Source organism: Taeniopygia guttata, chromosome 4 (assembly GCF_048771995.1).
Source record: "Taeniopygia guttata chromosome 4, bTaeGut7.mat, whole genome shotgun sequence".
Taxonomy (NCBI): domain Eukaryota; kingdom Metazoa; phylum Chordata; class Aves; order Passeriformes; family Estrildidae; genus Taeniopygia; species Taeniopygia guttata.
The window spans coordinates 25,971,150-25,991,489 of NC_133028.1; the positions used below are offsets into that span (position 1 = coordinate 25,971,150).

A 20,340-nucleotide genomic window follows, 5' to 3' on the forward strand; every position below is an offset into this window, starting at 1 on the left:
ATTACCTTAAATCTGGCACTACTTCAGTTTCATAGTCCTTGGCTTTCTTTTAACTTAACCTTTTAGCGGAAGGGTTTTTTTCATTACTCAGTTCTGTCTTTATAATCCTCCACTGTGCACAGACGCTGCTCTAGCAGTCTCCCCGCACCTGTATTTCAGCGCCGGGAAGTGCCAGGGACGGCGTTTACCCCTGGAACGCCACGGGATGCTGCACCCGCATGCTAAGCAGCAATGACCTGCCTGGCGGCTTCCTCCCCCGGCTCAGGGATGGCGACCTCTCCGTGCAGGGGGAGGGAAAGGAGGGTGGCTCCACGTGCTAGATTTCTAGGATCGCGAAACAACACCCCGCGGCAAGAGCCGCTGCCATCGTCCCGCAAGGAGCACGCTTGGCCCCAGGTTTCTCCACCGCCCATCCTGCCTCTGCTGTAACATTGACCTGACACATGCGTGCGTTCGGCTGGCGCTGGCAGCTTGCCATTTTTCTCCTTTGGAAGAGGGAGAGGGGAGAAATAAGGAAAGCCTCCCAGAGCAGCCGCAGATTCAGCCGCTCCGCGCGGGGATCACGGAGCAACTGGAAAGTGCCGCAGTCCTACCGCCCCCCCCGCCCCGGCACCCCCCGCCCGCCCGCGGCCCCTGGAGGGCGGGGCAGCTCCACAGGCCACTCCCCTTTCCCTCTCTCAGCCAATCGCATCAGTGTATGGGCGCGGCCCTTGGTCCCCATAGCCAATCAGCGCCGCGAGTGACACAAAGTGGTGCTCTTTGCACGCGCTTTAAAGAGCGGGAAAGACTGGCAGCGCCACAGCCCAGTCAGAGCGAAGAGTGGCGTGGCCGGCCCGGCCCGCTGCCCAATGGGAGGCCGGGGCGGCAGTGTGGGGCTGGCGGGAGCAGAGTGGCAGCGGCCTCACCCAGTAGGAGGGCGAAACTCGCCGCGTCCCGCGGCAGCCCGGACCAATGGGCGCGGGCAGTGGGCGGGGCGGGGGTGTCCGTGCCCAGGCTCTGGATTGGGAGCAGGGCAGGAGCCGGGCCGGGCCGGCAGCGTGTGCAGCGCTGCACGAAAATGCACTCGGATGCCGCCGCTGTCAGTGAGTAGCGCCGCGGCCGGGCCCGGGCCCGCCGCTCGCCCTGCTGCCCGGCCGAAAGAACCGCCCGGCCGGGGCCGGCTTCTCTTGCCCCTGGCTCGTGAGCGTTGGCCGAGCGCGCCACCGGGACTCCCGATGCCGGGGAAGGGTTCAGGCCCGCGGGTGCGGGACCGCCGCGGAGCGGGGCGATGTGTGCGTGCCTGGCGGCGGGGCCCCCGCGGGGGCCCTCAGCGCGCTCCGCCGGCGGGCGGGGGCGGGAGCGGGCGGGGGCAGCCGCACCAGAGAGGGCCGGGGGCACTCGGAGGGTGTGACGCAGTTCGCTCGACCCAGCTGGTGAGCGAGTGAGGCTGCGGCCGGCCTCGTGGCCGGCTGTGAGAGAGCCGGGATTGCCGTGGGGAGCGCGGGCTGCGGAGCTGCGTGTGTAAGGGAAGATGGGCGGGGGTGAATTCAGCGGGTTCCGTCGGGCCGGTGCGGGGGAACCGGGCTGCTTGTGCGGGGGACTGGAGCCGCGGCGCATGGTGGGAGGTGGAGTCCCTGCGGCGGCGGCCCCACGCAACGGGGCGGCGGGAGGCGGCGTGGCGGACTACAACTCCCAGCGGGCCCTGCGGCGGCGCGGCGCGCTGCCCCCGCCCCGCGGACCCCCGGCCGGACCCGCCGTACCCTGGGGAGCACGGGCGCATCGCGCCGCCTGCTTTGGAGGAGCGCAGTGAGGGCTTTGTCTCCGCAATAGAGTCTCTGGCTGTGCGTTCCGAGCAGCGGGGACCGCCTGCTGCAGACGGGTTGCATGGTGCAGGGGGTCGCACATCTGCGTGGCCGTGGGGTGGCCGGGGTTCGGAGATAGGCACTGTCCGCTGCAGTGACCTGGTGGTTGTCCCGAACCCAAAGCTGTCCTACCACAACGACGTCCCTGTGAAATCTCCCAGGAACGTGTTCTCACTGCAAAAGGATTTGCAGCTCTGAGATGCTTTATTACCATAGAACTTGCTTATGGGAAAGATAATGAAAAATTGAAGCTTTGCTCATACGTTAGTGAATGATGGTACGACTTTTGGACAAAGTCCTGAAAGCAGTGGTGGAATGAAATGCTGCATAATGCCTGAATTTTCTTGAATCCTCCTGTGTTTCTCAGAATGAGATGTTGTACAGGGGCATCCTGGTAAAGGCTCTAACTCATAAGGTTATATCAGTTTTTTAGTGGTTTTGATTTATTTTACCTTTATATTTAGGGGTCATTATGTGTTGGTAGTGAAGTCTGCCATTAAAGCAGAAATAATTGCCTCATATTAGAAATAGAAGGATAATTATTCTAGAAAATGCCTTCTGTTCAGTGTCTTTGTCATGTGCCCTGTCAAAAAAAAATGCAAGTCCTCATTATATACATGTGTGAGTTACAGTTGCAAATATTCCAGGGCTCCCTCATGTAGGATGATTAGGTGACATAGTGATTTTTAATTTTTTTGAATTTTAATTTGTCTTCAGAAAACAGTATGAGTAGTCTTCCTCAGCCTTCAGCTGTTACTGGCTTTGCATTAAAAATGTGCTGTGGTGTGATCAGATCTTGCGCCTCAAATTTTTTTTTTTTTTGCTTGTATATGTGTTGTTTTAAATAGATATATTTTCCTAAATTAACTAATTTCATTATCTGTAGCTTCACAGTGGTTGGGTTTTTTTCATTGATCTAAATGCTTAAAGCAAGAAGTATTCATAGCATAATTTTGCACATACAGAAGCTGGCTTATAGTAGTCTCTTGACTGGAGATTTATTTTGAGCCACCTTTTTTGGTCCTTCTTAGTCCCTTATCTGTTCTTATGATATAAACTCCATTAATACATTTTTGCTCAGTCTCAGTTTTACTTTCTGAGAAAACATCTTTTCCATTATATGAAGAAATCAACTTTCCTTTTTTCTATTGAATGTGTTTGCTTGAAAGTTTCTTGTAGCTCCTGTAGCTATAATTAGAAAAACTCTCTCTGTATAAGACCATGTAATAGGTTGAATTAGGCAGGTAAAGTTTATTTTTACTGCTTTTCCTCATTCTGTTGTATCAGGATGAGTTCTTATTTGTGTAATTGCAGCACTTCATTTAAATTTATTTTTGTCTGAGTACTTTTTGTGCTCTTAGTGAATTATTAATCCTGTGTTTTCTTTAATTCCCCTCCTCCCACACTTTCTTTGCAGGTACTGAAAGCAAAGACTTTGGGCTTTTTCAAAGCATTAGTTCCTAGTTTTGTTTGTGTCTTCAAGCAGAAGAAGATAACTCACTTAATTTGTCTGTCCTGTGCTTGCCAAAAAGCATAGCACTAGGAAGTACAGTACATCCTGTGAAAGTGTTCATCTCTTGTGTCCAATTTAAATATTAGAGGGTTTAATAGTGTGGTTATTTCTTCTACAGGAAGTAAGACTGCTAACAGGGCTTGAAGCAGAATCCTTAATTTATATGTGCCAGCATTTTTGTCGTACTGTCCAATTAAATTGTTTTATTTAGAATCGTGGTCTGATGTTAAACAGAATTTTTACTTTTGGCTCATAAAGAGATAGAAACAGCTACCAGTTCATTCAGTGGGGGGTGTGTGTATATACATATAAAATTGTGTGTATATAGATGGTTTTATATATTTATATACAGCTCAAGCTGCAAGGCTTTAGCTGTTCCTGGGGAGCTGACTGGTGTGACACACTTGATGCAGATGTGTCACTGTGTAGACTGTGGGACTGGGTCTGCTCAGCTGCTCATTACTGCTCATTAGCTGTAGATTACTGCTTCCCGTGCTCTGTTGGTAAAGTAGTTTGTAGGGGCACTCTCTAATCCACTCAGTCAAAAGTAGCTCTTGCCACTTACTTAAATTGTCTAAACTGACAGGTTGATTTCTTGCCTGAAGTGGGTTAGGGAATGTGGCCATGGCCTGTGCTGCTGGCAGAGCTGTGGGGTCAGTAAATTTTGGCAGGGAGGAAGAAGCAAGCAGCTGGGACAGTAATGCTTTTGACTGCCATGGTTGTTCCTAGGCTGTTGCAGCTCCTTTGTGAGCCACACAGCGGATGTGCCCGGTGCTGGATACCCCTGTAACATGTGCTTGACAGGGTTGCATTTCTGCTGAATTAGCTAGAGCACAAGATACAAAGTTTGGATTACCTTTATGCCCTTTGTAGGATGCCAGATGACAACTGGCATGAAGTTAAGAGTAATGCTTCCAAACAACTCTCAGGTCATGGCAACTCATGATGTAAAACTAGCTCACTGACACTTGTTTGAATTAATCTGATGGTAGAATAAGTGTTAGACTGGATGAACACTTTCCATCAATGGAAGCTGATGTTTTGCACCAGAAACCCACTTAGTGTTAGGTCTTTGCTATATAGCACAAAACACCCAACGAAAATCACCCCCTCCCAAGCAAACCCAAATCCTGCCATGAGCCAGTTGTGCAGAGTATTTTATCCTATATGTTAGTATAGAAGAATTAGCCTAGCTCTTACTTGTTCAATTAATTTAAGGTCAATGGAAATGTATTCAAACTAAAGTAGCAGTTACACAAATTTTGCACTGCCTAAATTGCTCTAAAATTCTCAATTAACTTTAAACTGCTGTAGCTCTTTTTGTAGACAAACCTTCAGATTAGGTACTCCAAAAACACCTAGGTAAAATAAACATTTGTTCCTATGAGGGCAAAAAAGAATTATGCTTTTTCCTATCTATGTAGCATGCAGTGATCTTAAAATATTTTGTTGCAGTAGTCATTCTGAGTGGTAATACCAAATGTTAAGAGTTGAATTTGAATGTTTACCTTTAAATGATTTTAGTGTGTATAGTAACTCCTACCATATTTTGTTGCTTGGGTTTGAGTTTTCTGTAGGGTTTTTTATTTACTAGCTTAAGTCAGTCTGTGTTTTGCTTCAGAACATTTTAGGCTGTTGTGTTTGCAAAATGTACACAAATTTGCAACTGTGGGTTTTGGATACCACTGGTGTCAGCAGTAGCTCTGAGCTTGGTGCAGTTCTGGGTGCAGGCGGGCAGGAGAAACATTCTGCAGAATCATGTCTTCAGCTTTAATGGCTAGATCTTGATGCTCCTCAAGATAAGTTGGATCATCCCATCTAATTGCTTCTCCTTACTTTCCAAGCTGGAATTCAGTTCTGTTTTCCTTACTTTCTGAATCATGCCCTTTATTTGAGCACGCCAAATCAAGGGAGACCCTTGAAAAGCCTGTTCTCTGTCTCCCTTGACCCAAGGCTTGTTGTCCCATGATGGACTGGGAGAAAGGATTCTTCTGCTGGTTGGCCCTGCTATAGAGTGTCACTGCCTGCAGGGATGCAGCTACAGACACACTGGAAATAGATTTTTAATCCTGTATTTGACAGGAATGCAGAGTCAGCTCCTGTCTTCTCTGTGCTGCAGTTTGGGATTCTCAGTCTTCAGGTGTGTTGTTAAGTTTTTGTGTAAATAAGACTCATGTACATTTTCTTTTTTCTTCTATATTTAGGAATTAATACAATAATTTTGCTTCCTGAACATGAGTGTTGAGGGCTTTCACCAAGTGTAGGTTTCAGATCTGAACTTCTAAGTTCATTAATCAATTCATCATTCATCAATATAAATAGTATTGCTGTTAGGATAATTCTGTAAGTAGGCTACAGAATATAAAATGGTGTATTTTTTAGAAGATTAAATTATTTTTTTAGTAAGTAAAGCTTATTTAAAGCTAACTAAGGCAACAGAACTTTGAACTATTATTGTCAATGCTACTACAAGTTGGTTTTTTTTTTTTTTCTATCTCTGTTACTTGAAAGCAAGGAAAACAATTGAATAAAAGTCTAAGCATACTATTTTAATTTTTAGGTATGAGTTTGCCTGATGTGTGTTTTCCATTAAATTTTTTTTCTGAGAAGTTTAAAGCTGTATCTTAGCAGTAATAAGAATTACTACTATGTAATTACTACTGCTGTTTCTATATTTAAGTATTGTATATATGGCATATCTGTTAGGGATAATTATTTTTAGACCTACTGGTCAAGTGAGATTTTGTATAGGTTTTCTATTTGCTTAAAAAAATTAGCAGCTTTTAAAGGAAACTTGAAGTCAGCTGATCTTGTTGACTACTATTGTTAATTTCTTACTATGTTTTTAATAGATTTTACTGTACCTTGTAGCTGTGTTTTGTCCAAGCCTTACATTTCTATAGCAGGAATTAAGTTAAAGGTTTTGTTCAGGCAGGTACTCTTTGTGTTTTTTTGTTTTATTTTTGTTGTTGTTGTTTTTTATGTTCAGATCTTTATTTAAATAGTTTGGCAAAACATTCCTCCATCTGATGAAAAAAATAAAAAATTGGGATTTGACATTTAAAGTTTTTTCATTTCAGGTAGGGAAGAGTATTTGAGTCCAGTTTACCTGGAGTTTTTTGGTTTTTTGTATTGTATTTAATGTGTGCATTAATGAGAGCGTGTAGAATGTTTTTTCTCTAGTTTGTTATGGAAGCAAGCCCAGCCAGCTCTTGCTTCTTTTACCTCTCTGTAACTCTTACGTCCATAGTTTAAACCTTAACCTATAATATTCTAAAAATTATTTTTAAACTGTTTTCTTTTTATTTTTAAATTGTATATGATTGTGACTAATTGACTAACCCAGCCTTTAACCCTTAACATTGTGTTAATCACAGACTGCAGACAACATTTAAATTCCATGATACTAAGTTGGCTCTGTCATTTCTTTCCTTTCTGGGTTCTGGATTTGCAATTACACTACTTCTATTTTTTTTTTGGGGTTTTTTTTTGCCATTGCATTCTGAATTACTGCAAAGTATTTAATACCATGTGGAATTTCCATTGCTTCAGACCTCACTGAAGATCAGCTACCTTCTGCACGAAAAATAATTTAATCAACAAAATACATATGCTTGACATATACCCCTTAAAGTCATAGCGAACTTTCCATATATCATCTTTCTCTATTTACAAAGCAAGCAGATTTCCTTCTCCTGATTCGAGGTCAATAAACTGTGTGGTACATCAGAGTCTTAGAATGGCTTGAATTGGAAGGGACCTGAAAGATAATAGAGTTGTAATCCTGCTGCCGTGAGCACCAGTACCTTCCACCACAACCAGGTTGCTCAGAGCCCCATCCAGCCTCACACTCTAGGCTTGGGGCAGCCACAGCTTCTTTGGGCAGCCTATGCCAAGGTCTCACCACCCTCACAGTAAAGAATTTCTTACTAATATCTAGTCTAAACCTACTCTGTTTGAAGCCATTCCTCCTTGTCCTGATATACGTGCTCTTCTGGAAAGTCCGTCTCCAGCTTTCATGGAAGTCCCCTTAAAGTACTGTAAGTGCACTTAAAAGTGCTGTGAGATCTCCCTGGAGTCTTCTGTTCTCCCCACTGAACAGCCCTAGCTCTCAGCCTTTCTTCATAGGAGAGGTGTTCCTCCAGTTGTCCTTTGTGACTTTGCGCCAGCAGGCCCATGTCTTTCCCATGCTGAGGAGGACCCCAGAGCTAGATGCAGTTTCTGTAGGGAAAAAAAAAAATCAGACCAATTCATGTGGTTTGGAACTCTTGTCTTCAGGTGAAAAATGGCTTCACGCAGGATGGCATTATTTGTGTAAAGCTCATACAACCAGCTGTTGAGTGTGCGCTTCTTGTGATGTATCGCTCCTCTGAGGTGGCGCTGGGGTGGACAGGTGGATCCATCTAGCACGTTGCTGCTGCCACAAGAGGTTTTGTTTATTCAGTGGATAAGATTCCAAGTGTAGTGAGCCGACCAAGGGGATCAGCAAGCACAGTTTTGGAGGCTGCATAAGCATTTGTGGAAAGTTTGGGAGGTGGAGGGGAGAGAGTGTGTTCCTGAAGAATGCAGTTGCAACCAGCTGTCCAGTTGTTTGCCATCTTGACCACTGTTTATCAGTGCTATTTTGCTAATTTCCCAGATAGTGTTACATGAGCATGGGAGGTGTAAATTTGGATTTTGTTTCTTAAAATTTTTTTTCTTTCAAAATAGGCTTTTTCACAGTGGCATAGGATACTTTGTGTATCATTCTTGAAATATAGATGTAGCAAATACTGACTCACTGACCAATTCAGAGAATAACCTGAACTGTAATTTAACTTCCCTAATTTAATGGGTGCTCCTTGCATTTGCGTTTATAACTGTAAAAAACCCCCCTGTTTTCAGTTTTAGATAATATCCCTACACTGTGAAGCTTCCCCTGTGAAAGAAAGAAAACATTGTATTCCGGTCCTCCATGTTCAAATGGTGTATGATGTGATATCTCTTGTATTAGAACTGGAAAATATATTTGTATAACGCTGCTAAGTCCATCTTAATTATGTAACTTATTTCTGAAGCAGCAGCTTAAAATTGTACAGGTATTTCTACTGGAAGTGTAAAACATACTGGCATGAACTATGTGTTTTGAAGTGCCTAGGAATGTTTTGTTTCAAAGGTGACACCTATATATTTATAATCCTACTGTTAGAGTATTTTTTCAACCATTTTTAGGAGTGCTATCTAAAGTTAATATTACATTAGAATAAATAAATATTTGCTTAGTGCTCTCAGCTTCTTGCCTCCAGATATAACCGGTTTCTCTAACCACTCATGTTCTTTGTAGATTTTAGGCTAAGCAGCAAGGGAAACTGTAAAATTCATATTCTGGAAAGTTTCGTCTGATCTGCCAGTTAACAAATCAAATCTTATTTTTTAATCTTGCCTTCCTCAGAATGGCTTTTATGTTCCCTTTTGTGCTCATCCCTGTTTGCCCCCCTCTCCTTTTGTTTTTTCTCATTGCTTTATATTTATATTTATATTTAGCATTGGCTAAGAAACTCAGGATTATTTTTTTCTTGCAGAATGGTTCTGCTTAGTATTGTTTAACTAGCAAAAAATGGAACTTTATTGAGCATTTAATACAGGAAAAATTAGCACCCTGTTGAAGATTCAAGAACTTCCTATTGTAGCTTGGTAAGAAGATCTGGATTGTCTTTGTATGTATAAGGTTAGCTAAAGTTGGAGATTCCATTTGTGGTGCTTCTGACTTAGAGCAGTTGTATTGCTGTGGGTGGATTGGGGCCAACATGTTAAGAAACAGGTAGCTTAATTAAATAATACTCTGGCTAACATAATGAATGAAGTGTATAATTCCTAAAAGTATCTTTAAGTGTATATATATATTTTTTTTTTTTTTTTTTAAATTCACTGTGGCAAGAGAATTCCACAGTGATGTGTGTAACAAGTACACTTAGAGCAGGCAGTATCTTCAGTTCCACTTGTTAACTTCGTAGCAGTGTGGTTCACTGACTTGGCAGTCGGATGTTTAATGATGATTCTTGTTTGTCTGGATCATCTTAAGTGTATCTTGAGAGCATTCCTTTGAAATGCTCTGGATGGAGATAAGGGAATTATTTTTTTGACCTCACTTGCATCTTGTATCAGCTGCTGGGCAAAGCCAAATTAAACGTCTCATTAGAAATGCTGTAGTGCATTAGCTGGGTAGTGACACTAGGCACATACAGAAGCTTTTCACATATAGAAAAATTTGCTTGGAGTACTTTGCTTATCGTACAGTACATTTCTCTAGAGTGTTTTGGCACATGAGTTCTAGTGGGGTAGTGACGCTGTTGAGGCAGGACGTGAAATGACTCCAGATCAGAAGGCGAGAGAGTAGAACTTTGATTTATTTCAAATACACCACTCTTTTTATAGAGAGCTTCGTCTATACCAATTCTATTGGTCCTAGAGTAAAAACAACTCTCACCATTGGCGTGCAGTGAATGGCGCACAGTGGCAGAACTTATCTATAAACAATGTGAACAACAAGAGAGATAAAGATTTACATTCTTTCCCAACGGTTTCCCAGGCTTCTGCCTGGTTAGAAACCTTCATTTTCTCTCTGAGCTGAGAATTCCCACAGGGTAGCTAATTTATTTTTAGTTTAAATGGAGATACTCTGTAGTAGTTGACTGTCTTTAAGCCCTCTTGGCTGGTTTGTGTTCAGCTTCTGAGATTCTTCTTGGTTTGCCTGCATTCTAGCTGGATCTCAGCTGTTCTTTTGTAAATTACTTACTTTCCAGTTTTGTTCTTGCCACATTCCTAGCAAAAATAGGGAATTCAAAAGAATAGAGAAAAATTAGGTTCTTCCTCTTTAGCAACTGAAGAAGACTCGAGTGTTTTATATTTGGAGTATGGAAGCAAAATTTACTTCTATGCTATGGCTTCTTCCAAGAAATGTCAGAATATTTCATTATCAGTTTTTTTGGCTCTTGTCTTAACAGCTGCTGTATTGTAACCTTTGGTTTGTTATTAAAAAGCTGTATCAACTGTGCAAGTGTATTCTAGTCACTTATTTTTGCAAGGAAATTAATATAAAGGCAAGTACATGTGTATTAATAAAATCAGATATTTTAAAAACTAGGATTTTTATTAATGATTTTAGAATGTTACATGGTACTTGATTTTGGAATAGATGAAACAGAAGGACTGGGTAACATGGAAGTTACAATGATTCCAAATATCAAGGGGAAAAAAAAATTAGTTTTTTTTTTTTTTTTTTTATTCGGCTACAGTTACCTATACTTCTGCTAAGGGTCATCTATGCCTTAAGAAAAATACATACATAGTATATCTTTTTGCAGATTTCAGTTGTTCCACTCAAGTATTGAAAATGTCAGTGCTGAAAAAGTTGAGGTGCCTTTTAGTTTATAGTTCTGTGATGATTTTATTAAATAGCCAGAATGTAGAAACATCATGACTGCTGCATTTGGAAACCAGAAATTTAAAACCCTCTTTCTTTTCCTCCCCTCTAGATTTTCAACTGAATTCTCATCTATCAACACTGGCAAATATTCACAAGATTTACCACACCCTCAATAGGCTGGTAATGACTTGCCATTTTATCTTAGCAAAATAGCTAGGGCTTTGGTCCAGAATATGTTATGATTTAAATCATTAAGTGATTACACTTCTAAAAATTATAACTGCCTTGTTGTATGAAAGGCTGTTGGGTTTGAATTGGTGAAAAGATAAGTAGTATTAGCAAAAGGTGAAAGATTATTCTCCGGAGGTCAGAGTGGAGTTTGAACTTTGTTTGAACATTGGATTTTGCCTCATACAAGAAGCTTTCTTGGATACATTAAGTGATGGTAATCATCATAGTTACCCAGTTTTTTGCAGTTCTTCTGGAAAACATATTGAAAGAGCAAGCTGTCCTCTTACACCCATGCAAAATGTGAAACAAGGTTTTTGGGAAAGCTCTTCCTGCTTATGTGATGTGTATTTACATTTGTTTTATTGCAACCATAGCTGGAAATGGTGATACGGCTTCTGTGTGTACACTGCAAATTTAGTGGAAAAGACCCTGCCTGAAGAAGGGGGTAAACTTGTTTCCAAGGTTTCAGTTGGTTTTTAATCAGTTTCCTTTAGAATGCATTTGTATGTTTATCCTTAAGCAAAGCCGTTTCTGTCCTAAATCGTAAATTCAGTGTTTCTAATGCCGCATTTATTGGTGGAATTATTTGATAAAATAATGCCAATTCCCAGCCTGATGGGTAGTTATTTCCACTCCTGAAATAATTTGATATGTTTTTGATTGAAAAAACTCAAAAATATATAGCAATTTCAGCTTACTTGAACTTTTAAGATAAATTTGCAAGTGTAACTTTTTAGGTAAATATGAACTGAAAACACAAAGACTGCAATCTTAGGTAGATGATCTTTAAGTAATTAGGATGAATATTAATATCAAAATTTAAAAATAGTACAGAAGAATCTTGTTTAACTGTGTCATTCCTGTTTCTTGCAGAATCTGACTGAGGACGTTGGTCAAGACGATCACCAGACAGGTATTTAATAGGGATGGAGTAAAAATAGATTGAAATAATTTAAACACGCTTTATTAAACAAGTCTCTTTAGCATAACTGAAAAGGATGTTTTAGAAGGCTAAAGGAGTTTTAGGAAACAAGTGCCTGGGCTTATTTTTTTTTCAAAACAGGCATTTTTGCTTGTAATTTATCAAATTATGAAGGACTTGAACATGTTTCAGCAGTATCTGTAATTTCACTGTCTCTTAGTTTAGAAGACTTAATGAAAAATTTCTCTCACTCCTGGGACTCAGCCTGTTGGGCCACAAAATATCCATGTTCTTACATTGTTTTGAGTCTTGAAAGAGCATTAGTGAGAACAGAGTAGAAGCAAGACCTTTCTGGCTGTTTTGATGCCTGTGACTGAGTTTAAATGCTGTGCTCCAAACAATCTGCTTTTTTCTTGACTGGTTCTGTTGCAGGTTATTTCTGTTTCTTGTGCAGGTTTTCAGTCAGTGTCTGAGTACTTCCTATTTATGGGTTCATATCTGTGTTTTGTTCTATGAAATGTCGTAATTTTTTGAGGTAGTCTTCTCAGGTGCCTGGTACCAGCTTCCTGCCATTCTTGATTTGTTAGCATTTGAGCTTTGTAACCTGATGTTTTGCAAGCGTTCTTACCTCCTTTTGCACTGCCTTCAAGCCCCGATCACTCACTCAGCAGAACTATTCTTTAAAACTGACCATGTCTGTCCTACCACCTCACTCAAAGCTTTTTCACTATCCTGGGGTGATGGCTATATTTGCTGATGTTACCTTGAGCATTTAGGGGAGTGGAGAGACCTGTCAGCTCCTCCTGGAGATTTCTGGCACACACTTAAAAATCTAGCACACTGTTAGCCTCAAGCAATGAGAAGAGATGCATAGGACTGCATTGCTTGGGATTGGGCAGAACTCACTTAGAGATTTTGCACTCTCCTCTGTACAGCAGCAGGTGACATTGTTTCATGCTTGAACTCTTATTCTAGCCACAAAAGGCTTCTCTGAAATACTTTACTTTATTGTGATTAGTGATTTGATACTTGAAATTAGCTCATTATGTAAATGAAAAGCCTCTGAAAAAAGAGGTTGTGACTGATAGTTGAAGACAGAGATTTTAATGTCCATATTATAAAACTGATGTCCTCTCCCGTCTTGTGATGGAGACTTGGAATTTTCTCCTGTGTGACCCAGGTGATCTAAACTGAATAGCTACATACTGATTTAGTGTAAGAAAATGTGTTCTATAATCTTTGTTTACTCTTGATCACCAAGACCTGTTGTGAAGCATTGAGGTAGTCCCCTTCTGTCACTAATCAGTAAGTGTTGATGTACTTTGAGATATTTGGAATTTGTCTTACCTCATGTCTAGCACTTCTGTCATAAAGTATAAGAAATTAGCATTGGTGCTCTCATTACCTCTATTAGGAAGTGCTCAAACATATTACCATCAGTGTCAGTATAAAACTGTTCATCAAAGCCAGTATCATCTTGCCTGCATGCTGTTGTTTGAATTAAGCTGTCTCAAAAGTGTGAACGTGCCTGTTGAATGAGTTGGGGCACAAAATCCCCACTCAAGAGTGCAATTTTTTGCAATAGTTGTCAAAGAACCTTTCAAGCTAGAAACAATTATGAAATGAGAACCAAAAGTAATGGTTGATAGTACCAGGTTCCTTCCTCATCTTCAGATATTATTTCTACTATTTCTTATGCTTCTGCCCTATTTTATGTCTCCTTGTAGGAAGAGATGAAGCCCAAATGTTTACTTAATTTCCAGGCATGTTTAGTTGAAATGTATGTTTGATTTGACTCATATGAGAACAAATACACATTTAAGGAGCTATTTTGGCCATCATGAATGTAGTACAGAGAGGTCTCCTGTTTCTGTTTTGTATGGGACTTGACACTTTGGAAACATCTTATTTAGAGACACTCAGTTACTTTTGAAAATGGTTTGCTTTCAATGTGCCTGAACTTTTGGTACTTCTGTTTTCCAGTAAGAAGTTGTCAAGACCTATTAATTTTGTTGCACAATTTATAGAACTGTATAGGTGCTGTGAATTTGAGATTCTATTTCTAGAATTCATCTGAAAGTCAGATTAAAAACTGTTGCAAAAGGTTTGAGTATTGCCAACCCCATGTCAAGGTTTTTTATAGTTCTGAGATTATTTTAACACTAAATCTTCTGGCCCAGGTCTTATCCTTAAGGATTGCTGTTCGTTTTCTTATAGACATAATTATCTGGGTTATTGTCATTATGTTGTGGACCTTGTTTTTGGGATGACTTTATGTATGCACATCTAAATTTTATTGGGATTTCTAAAAACTATTTTTAAAAAATCTGAGGTTAATATTTATTAATGATAGTATTAACTTTTAAATGCATATCACATTTACTTCAAAGCAGTTGTTTCTAAGCTAACAGAAAACGTCTTGGACATCTAAATTACTTGAAGCAAATTGTATCTTTTCTAAGTATTAGCCAGATTTTCTTTCTGTAACCAGGCCTTAAAACATCAAAGAACTACAGGGAAGTGGCAGTTTCAAAATTCCTTCAGTGATTTGAGAGCCAAGATGGATCTTTTTTCAAAATTCCAGTCCCCAACAATGATTGCAGTCTGACATGCTATCATTTAGTATGCATATCTGTCTGAAAAATAAGAGGGACTTCAAATGTGTCATCAGCTTTGCTTTTTCCCCTGTTTGTAGGTATAAGAACATCAGGCTTTCAGATTCTGTAAACAATTTTTCTGATAGTATGTATGTGCATTAACTTGGAGAACTCACATTTGAAATAATAGTTGTTTTAATGTCATACAAATCTAGCAGCTTGTTAATAGCTTAAAGTCATGATTTGGTAATTAAATTGTGACTTACTTATCCAAACTAAAAAGTCTTATTGTTGTCACCTGTCTTGTTTAAAACAGTGAGATAATATCTCCAACAAAAAGAGGGCTTCATTGCTGTTCATGAATCTTTGGAGGGGGAGAAATTGCTTTTGCCTCTGTGGAATTCAAGACAGGGAAGATGATTTTTCCTTTTGCAACAGGATTGCAAGTTGTTTAATGTTTTGATGAGTATCTTAGTTTTTTCATCTTGTGTCTGAAAACTGATGATTGTTAATTGTACTTGTGGTCATTGTGTTGCATTATTAAGTGATCTGCTATATCTTACCAATTGCTTCAGCATTCAAAGTTTCTACTTATTTTTCCTTTGAAGCATCCTCCTACTGAAGCATCAGAAGAGCAGGATTCCTCACAGGGTTTGTCTAGAGAGGGTGAAAATTCCATGCCTCTGAATCATTTCTGTAGGGACACAGCTTGTTGAGTTCTTTATTGACTTTCTTTTTCCTTTTGTTTATTCTGGTTTTGTTGCTATTCTAGGACTATGCCTCCCTTGTGGGTTTTATTTTATATATTGTTTTAAATTTTCTAGGGTGAATTTTAGCTCTTGAATTGATACTTCCCTTTGGAAGCTTTGTCTCCTGTAAATTTGGAAGTATTCAGTAGGATGTTTGGCAAACAGCATTTAAACTCGACAGGCTTTTGGCTGGTGGTGGTCTATTCAGCAGCCATTTAGAGGCTCTACCTTGCAAATGCTAGCTTAAAGTGTCAAAAAACCAGAAAGAACTAGAAGAGTTCTGCCAATCTTGAGTTGAGGCCTAGGAGTGAGAAACTTTGAAGGTAATCACTTCAGCAAAGCTGCACTTGGTAAGTAAAATTCTGTCAAATTTGCATGTAGTCAGAGGTAGCTGCACTTTTGTTTGCAGATAGTCAGATCTTTGGGAAGTAAAGTTAGCTGTGCATTGCTAGACCTAATATTACATTTAGAATTAGAAAGCTCTGTGTAAGAAAGGATAATATTGCTATTTAGTGAGCTGTATTGAAAATTAAGACATTACAGGAATTCAAAGTAAAAAAATTCAAACTGATAATTTTTAGCTTTATATGAAAATGAAATAAATATTCTGCTGTTGTTACAGAGAAGTTATAACAGCCCTTCAAATTTAATACACCAATTTTAGTAACAAAAGAAATGCTTTGAAAGTTAAATCCTCACATTGTGATTTTATTAGTTTAGAGATTATTTAACAACTAAAGCTTAGTGAAGACTTGCTCCACAACTCAATTATTAAGATATTAAGTCTCAGAAAGCATTTACAATCTGTGTGTCTACCTGGTGTCTGTGTGCTGTCAGTGTGTGAGGGCAGTGTATGTGTGCACTTAATAGCCACCTTCCAAATTCTGAGCTGTCTCTTTTCTTCCCTTTTCTGTGCCTTTGAGAAGAGCTGCAACTAGATACATTCAAACCAAAGAGGATACAAGTTTTTCATAGGAGTCTTTGGAGAAATTGGGTTGTAGAGAATTCTGTGATCAGTTTAAGCCTTCAAAACAAGTTCACCAATCTTCTTTAAAATGTCCTATCATTTAAGGAGGCAGAGTCCAAGCAGGAATTCTTGAGTTAAATTATTTGGTTTGTATGGGGTTGCAGGTCTGACAAAATGATTTTTCTGTTCTATAACTGCTTTATTTTACTTTTATTTTTTTTTCTTTTGCTCTGCTTCTTTTTTCACAGAGGCCTTGCATATTTCGTTTCACAATAAACTGACCAGTAAACTGCACAGATTTGTGGGGGGTGAAGGGGATGTATGTTTTTTTTCTTGCATTTTACCAGCATCCACTACCTGTGGCCATCACAAATGGATTTTTACTTTTTTAAAGAAAGGCTCTTAAAAACAATCCATTTGCTCTCAAAGGAATGAGATAGCTACAGGTTATACTTAAGTAAATGCATAAGTGGTGTTCACTATCACATTTTCATTTATTAAGTTCAGTGTGTGTCTTAAGTCTGTTGGCTCTTTCTAGCCATCTGTTGAGTTCTGCTGTCATCTTAAGTGTTTTTAGTCTGTGTAGGCTTACAAAAATACTTACTTACTGGCAGAGTCTTTAGAAATTTGATCTGAAAGATAAAGTATCACAGGTTCAATAACTTATGAGAGTACAGTTTTTCAGTATCATTAATGTGCAGGCATAATCAGATGGAACAAGTGACATTCAGCAGGTCAAGTTCCTTTGTTTAATTGGTAAAATGTCTTGGGTGTACTCTGTACTCTGAGTTTTTTATGGTTTCCGGCTTCCCTGTTTCAAATATATCTGATATTGTTGAGAAGAAAATAAATACTATTGTAATTAATTTCCTTTTGTAATGTATTCTAGACAGTGCTTCTAGAAGTATGTTTTTCTGACACAGCCGTTATGATTTTTTTTGTGATAATAGTTTATGGAGCGTAATACTTGTAAGTTTCTTCATGATTAGTTAAATTGTAATTTGAATTTACAATGTTTTTAATTCTCTTTCAGACAGACAGTGTATATTCTCCTGGGACAATAATGGGGAGGGAGTTTTAGAGTTAAAATAAAAAGAATATATAGGAAGATTTTTTTGAATTGGAGAGTGTTTCTTGAACTAGAGAGATTCATTTTCTTCTTAATAGATATTAATATAAAAATAAGACCAAAGGAGGCATACTTAGTGCAAAAGCTTTATTAGTTGAAACCAGATTAGTTCATCTTGGTGTAAAAATTGGGTTGAACATCTTACATAATACTAGAGAAATATGTACTTTCTTATGGGTTAGACTTTCTGTGCATGTTTGAAATAACATACATGTAGCAAAGCCTGTGAGGCTGTAAGGTTCCTTACATGTGTTTCTCCTATAACAGGAGAGAGCCTTTCAAAGATTCGAAGAATAGGTAAGCAGAAGATTGCTGTCAGTATTTGTTGGGAATTGGGCCTCTGATTTCAGTCTGTTCCCTTGGTGTCAAAAAGCAGTCAAAGTTTTATTGCTTGCTTCTGTGCTGTGATGTAAGTTAAAAGATTTTGTAGGCATCTTAATTGAGCATAGCTAAACTTGGATGCTGTTGTAGCAAAGAGAAGATAGCTTAGGAATGCTGGAGTTCTTAATGTTTTCTTGCAAATTTCTTTGGCATCGCTTTATGTCTGGATTGTTATACCTCACTTCTCTCTTCCTTTTCTTTTCAAATTCTCTCTGTAACACTTAGAGCTGTGATAGTTCTTTGAGCTGCTCTTACACACACCTTTCTCAGGTGTTACTGTGGTCTTCAGCGTATAAAAGTAGGACAAAACTGTGCCTGGAGTGTTAGCTGACTGTTTTCATGAGACAGCTAAAGCAATTTAATGACTTGCTGTGGTCAAAAGGGTTGGTCCTGTGCTCTTTGTTGTGCTAATGAACAGAAAGTTGTTATTCTTCTTTCCTTTGGTTAATTATCTACAAGTTTGGTGAGCTGGATTGGCACACGGAAGAGTTACCATAGACATAGGAGTGTGTAGCTGAGAGAAGGGGAGGGAAAGACTGCCACCTGATTGGCATCAGTATCTTGAATTGGCTATTTCCCCTTCATTTTTTGATAACTGTTCAGTCCAAATAATACAGCCAGCCACTTAGTTTTTTCCCTGGTGGTTGCTGAATGTCTCTTCCTGTCCCTGCAAAACAAAACAAAAAACCTGAAAAAAACCCTCTCACCAAAGAACAAACAAAACCTTTCCTACCTCTTGCTCTCTGTATCACAACAAAACTTGGGGCTTGAAAATAAAGGGTTCTGTTTTCTAGAGGTAGGTGTTCACTCACAACTGTATTTTAAAAAGCAATGATCAACTCTTAGAACTTGTTATTTGAATAAAAGACTGAAAATAAGGATGACTTTTTGAGGACCTAAATCTTCAGGATAGTGTCATTTCTTGACTGCTTTTAGACTGAAGTAATGCTAGTGCTACTGCACATTTTGATATAGTACTTTTGACCTTAATGGAAATCTGGTCATAGGATACCATGTAAAAGTGAGATGGATTTTGCTATTGAAAGACCATTTCTTTTTTAATTTTTAAGTCCCCTAAGTTCCTTCCCTTTCCTTTGTAATATGCCTATTAGTGGACACAGTTTAACTGGTCTGCAACAGTTTCATTTCTTTGTGCTGGTGTTTTTAATTCCCTCTGTAGGAAGTCTTCGGTCTTGCAGTTCATCAGACTGCTTTAGTAAAGTGATGCCTCCAAGGAAAAAGAGGAGACCTGCAGCAGGAGATGATTTATCTGCTAAGAAAAGTAGACATGATGGGTATGTCATCTTACCATGAGCTAAGACTGATGGAATATCTAAAGTTGAATAGCTGATATATCTGTGTTTAAATACTAATGGAAATAATATTGAAATTTACTTGGTTTCTCAATGTGGTTTCAATCACCATGGCTGGTGATTGAACTGTGGGATATTGATAAGTATATCTAGGTTCAGTTTCATCTCGCCTTTCCCTAGACATACAAGAAGCATGTAGGGAATTTTTCCTTGCTGTAGTTGCCAGCTGTGAAAATATATACTTGTTTGTTCAAAACCAACCTCTAACAGATCCAGTAGTATTTTCTCATATACATGCATTAAGTCTGGATTGGCTATTATCAGTCTCTAGCCTATCAAAAAAGTGAATGTGAGTTATGGTCCACTCAGCTCTTGAAATCCTGCTAGTCTCTCCCTGTCATGTTATGATTTGATACTGAACATATAAGGGGAAATTGCCCAGGTAAGGTGATAGCCACTGGTTCAGCAGTTATTGAGGGGTTTCTCACTGGACAGCAGAAGCCAAACAGGTTATAGAGAGTGCATGAACAGTGTATTATTTTGGCATGAGTATTGGATAGCTGAGACCTCTGCAAGTATGTGTAGTGTGTTGAGTCATTCAGACACCATTGAATGTGCTCTCTGTGTGCAAGAATCACTATTTTTGTGGACTAAATCAGAACTTGAGGCTGTATAGAACTGCACACTCCTGCATGATAGATGTAGTACTGTTCTGATGTTGAAAAATAGCTTATACAACTAGAAAGTTTGCTTGGTACTGCATCAATCAGTAGAATTTGAGCTCTGTTATATTAATGTGTTACTGATGTCTCAGAAAACACATGCTTCCATAGCAAGTACCTTCAGGGAGGTTAAAAGAGGCATTTTTCTCCTAACTGTCAGTCTGAAGCCAGGCTGGGTACTCTCCTTTTTATTCTCTAGCATGAGTAAGAAAAATACTGGTAGCCAAATTAAGCCTCTGATCATGCCCCTGTAACCCCATTGTGTTTAATAGAGTTGCACAACAGTAACTGCTCTGGAATTTATTAAATGATCTGTTGATGCAGAAGAAAGAGATTTCAAGTCTTTCATTGCTTTGTAACACTAACTAGAACAAAAAAGTCGTTCATGCTCTTAATATTTTTTGTTGTTTTTCAGAAATAGTGACTATAAAAGCTGAATAGTTGATAGAGGACATTACAGCTTATTCAAAGATAGGCATACAATGTGGAAGCAATACAAGAACAGATCCTTTCTAGAATATAGAGAGGTTCATAAAACTGAACTCTCTACGTACCTTAGCTAAGGCAATA

At 39.5% G+C, this 20,340-nt stretch overlaps 1 protein-coding gene across 5 annotated transcripts in view; it reads left to right on the top strand.

The window, feature by feature from the left end:
- The first annotated feature begins 914 nt into the window (after positions 1-914).
- DCUN1D4 (defective in cullin neddylation 1 domain containing 4) overlaps positions 915-20,340 on the top strand; it is a 42,418-nt gene continuing 22,992 nt past the window's right edge. For 2 of the 5 annotated variants that reach the window (XM_030271070.4, XM_030271071.4), the window contains exons 1-4: positions 925-1,082; positions 10,869-10,939; positions 11,864-11,903; positions 18,916-19,030. In XM_030271070.4, coding sequence (XP_030126930.1) covers positions 1,058-1,082; positions 10,869-10,939; positions 11,864-11,903; positions 18,916-19,030 — 251 coding nt within the window. In that variant the 5' untranslated portion in view covers positions 925-1,057. Of the gene's footprint in view, positions 1,083-10,868; positions 10,940-11,863; positions 11,904-17,621; positions 17,652-18,915; positions 19,031-20,340 lie in introns of all 5 variants that reach the window. The other 3 variants (XM_004174817.6, XM_030271069.4, XM_072928170.1) reach the window with 3 other exon arrangements.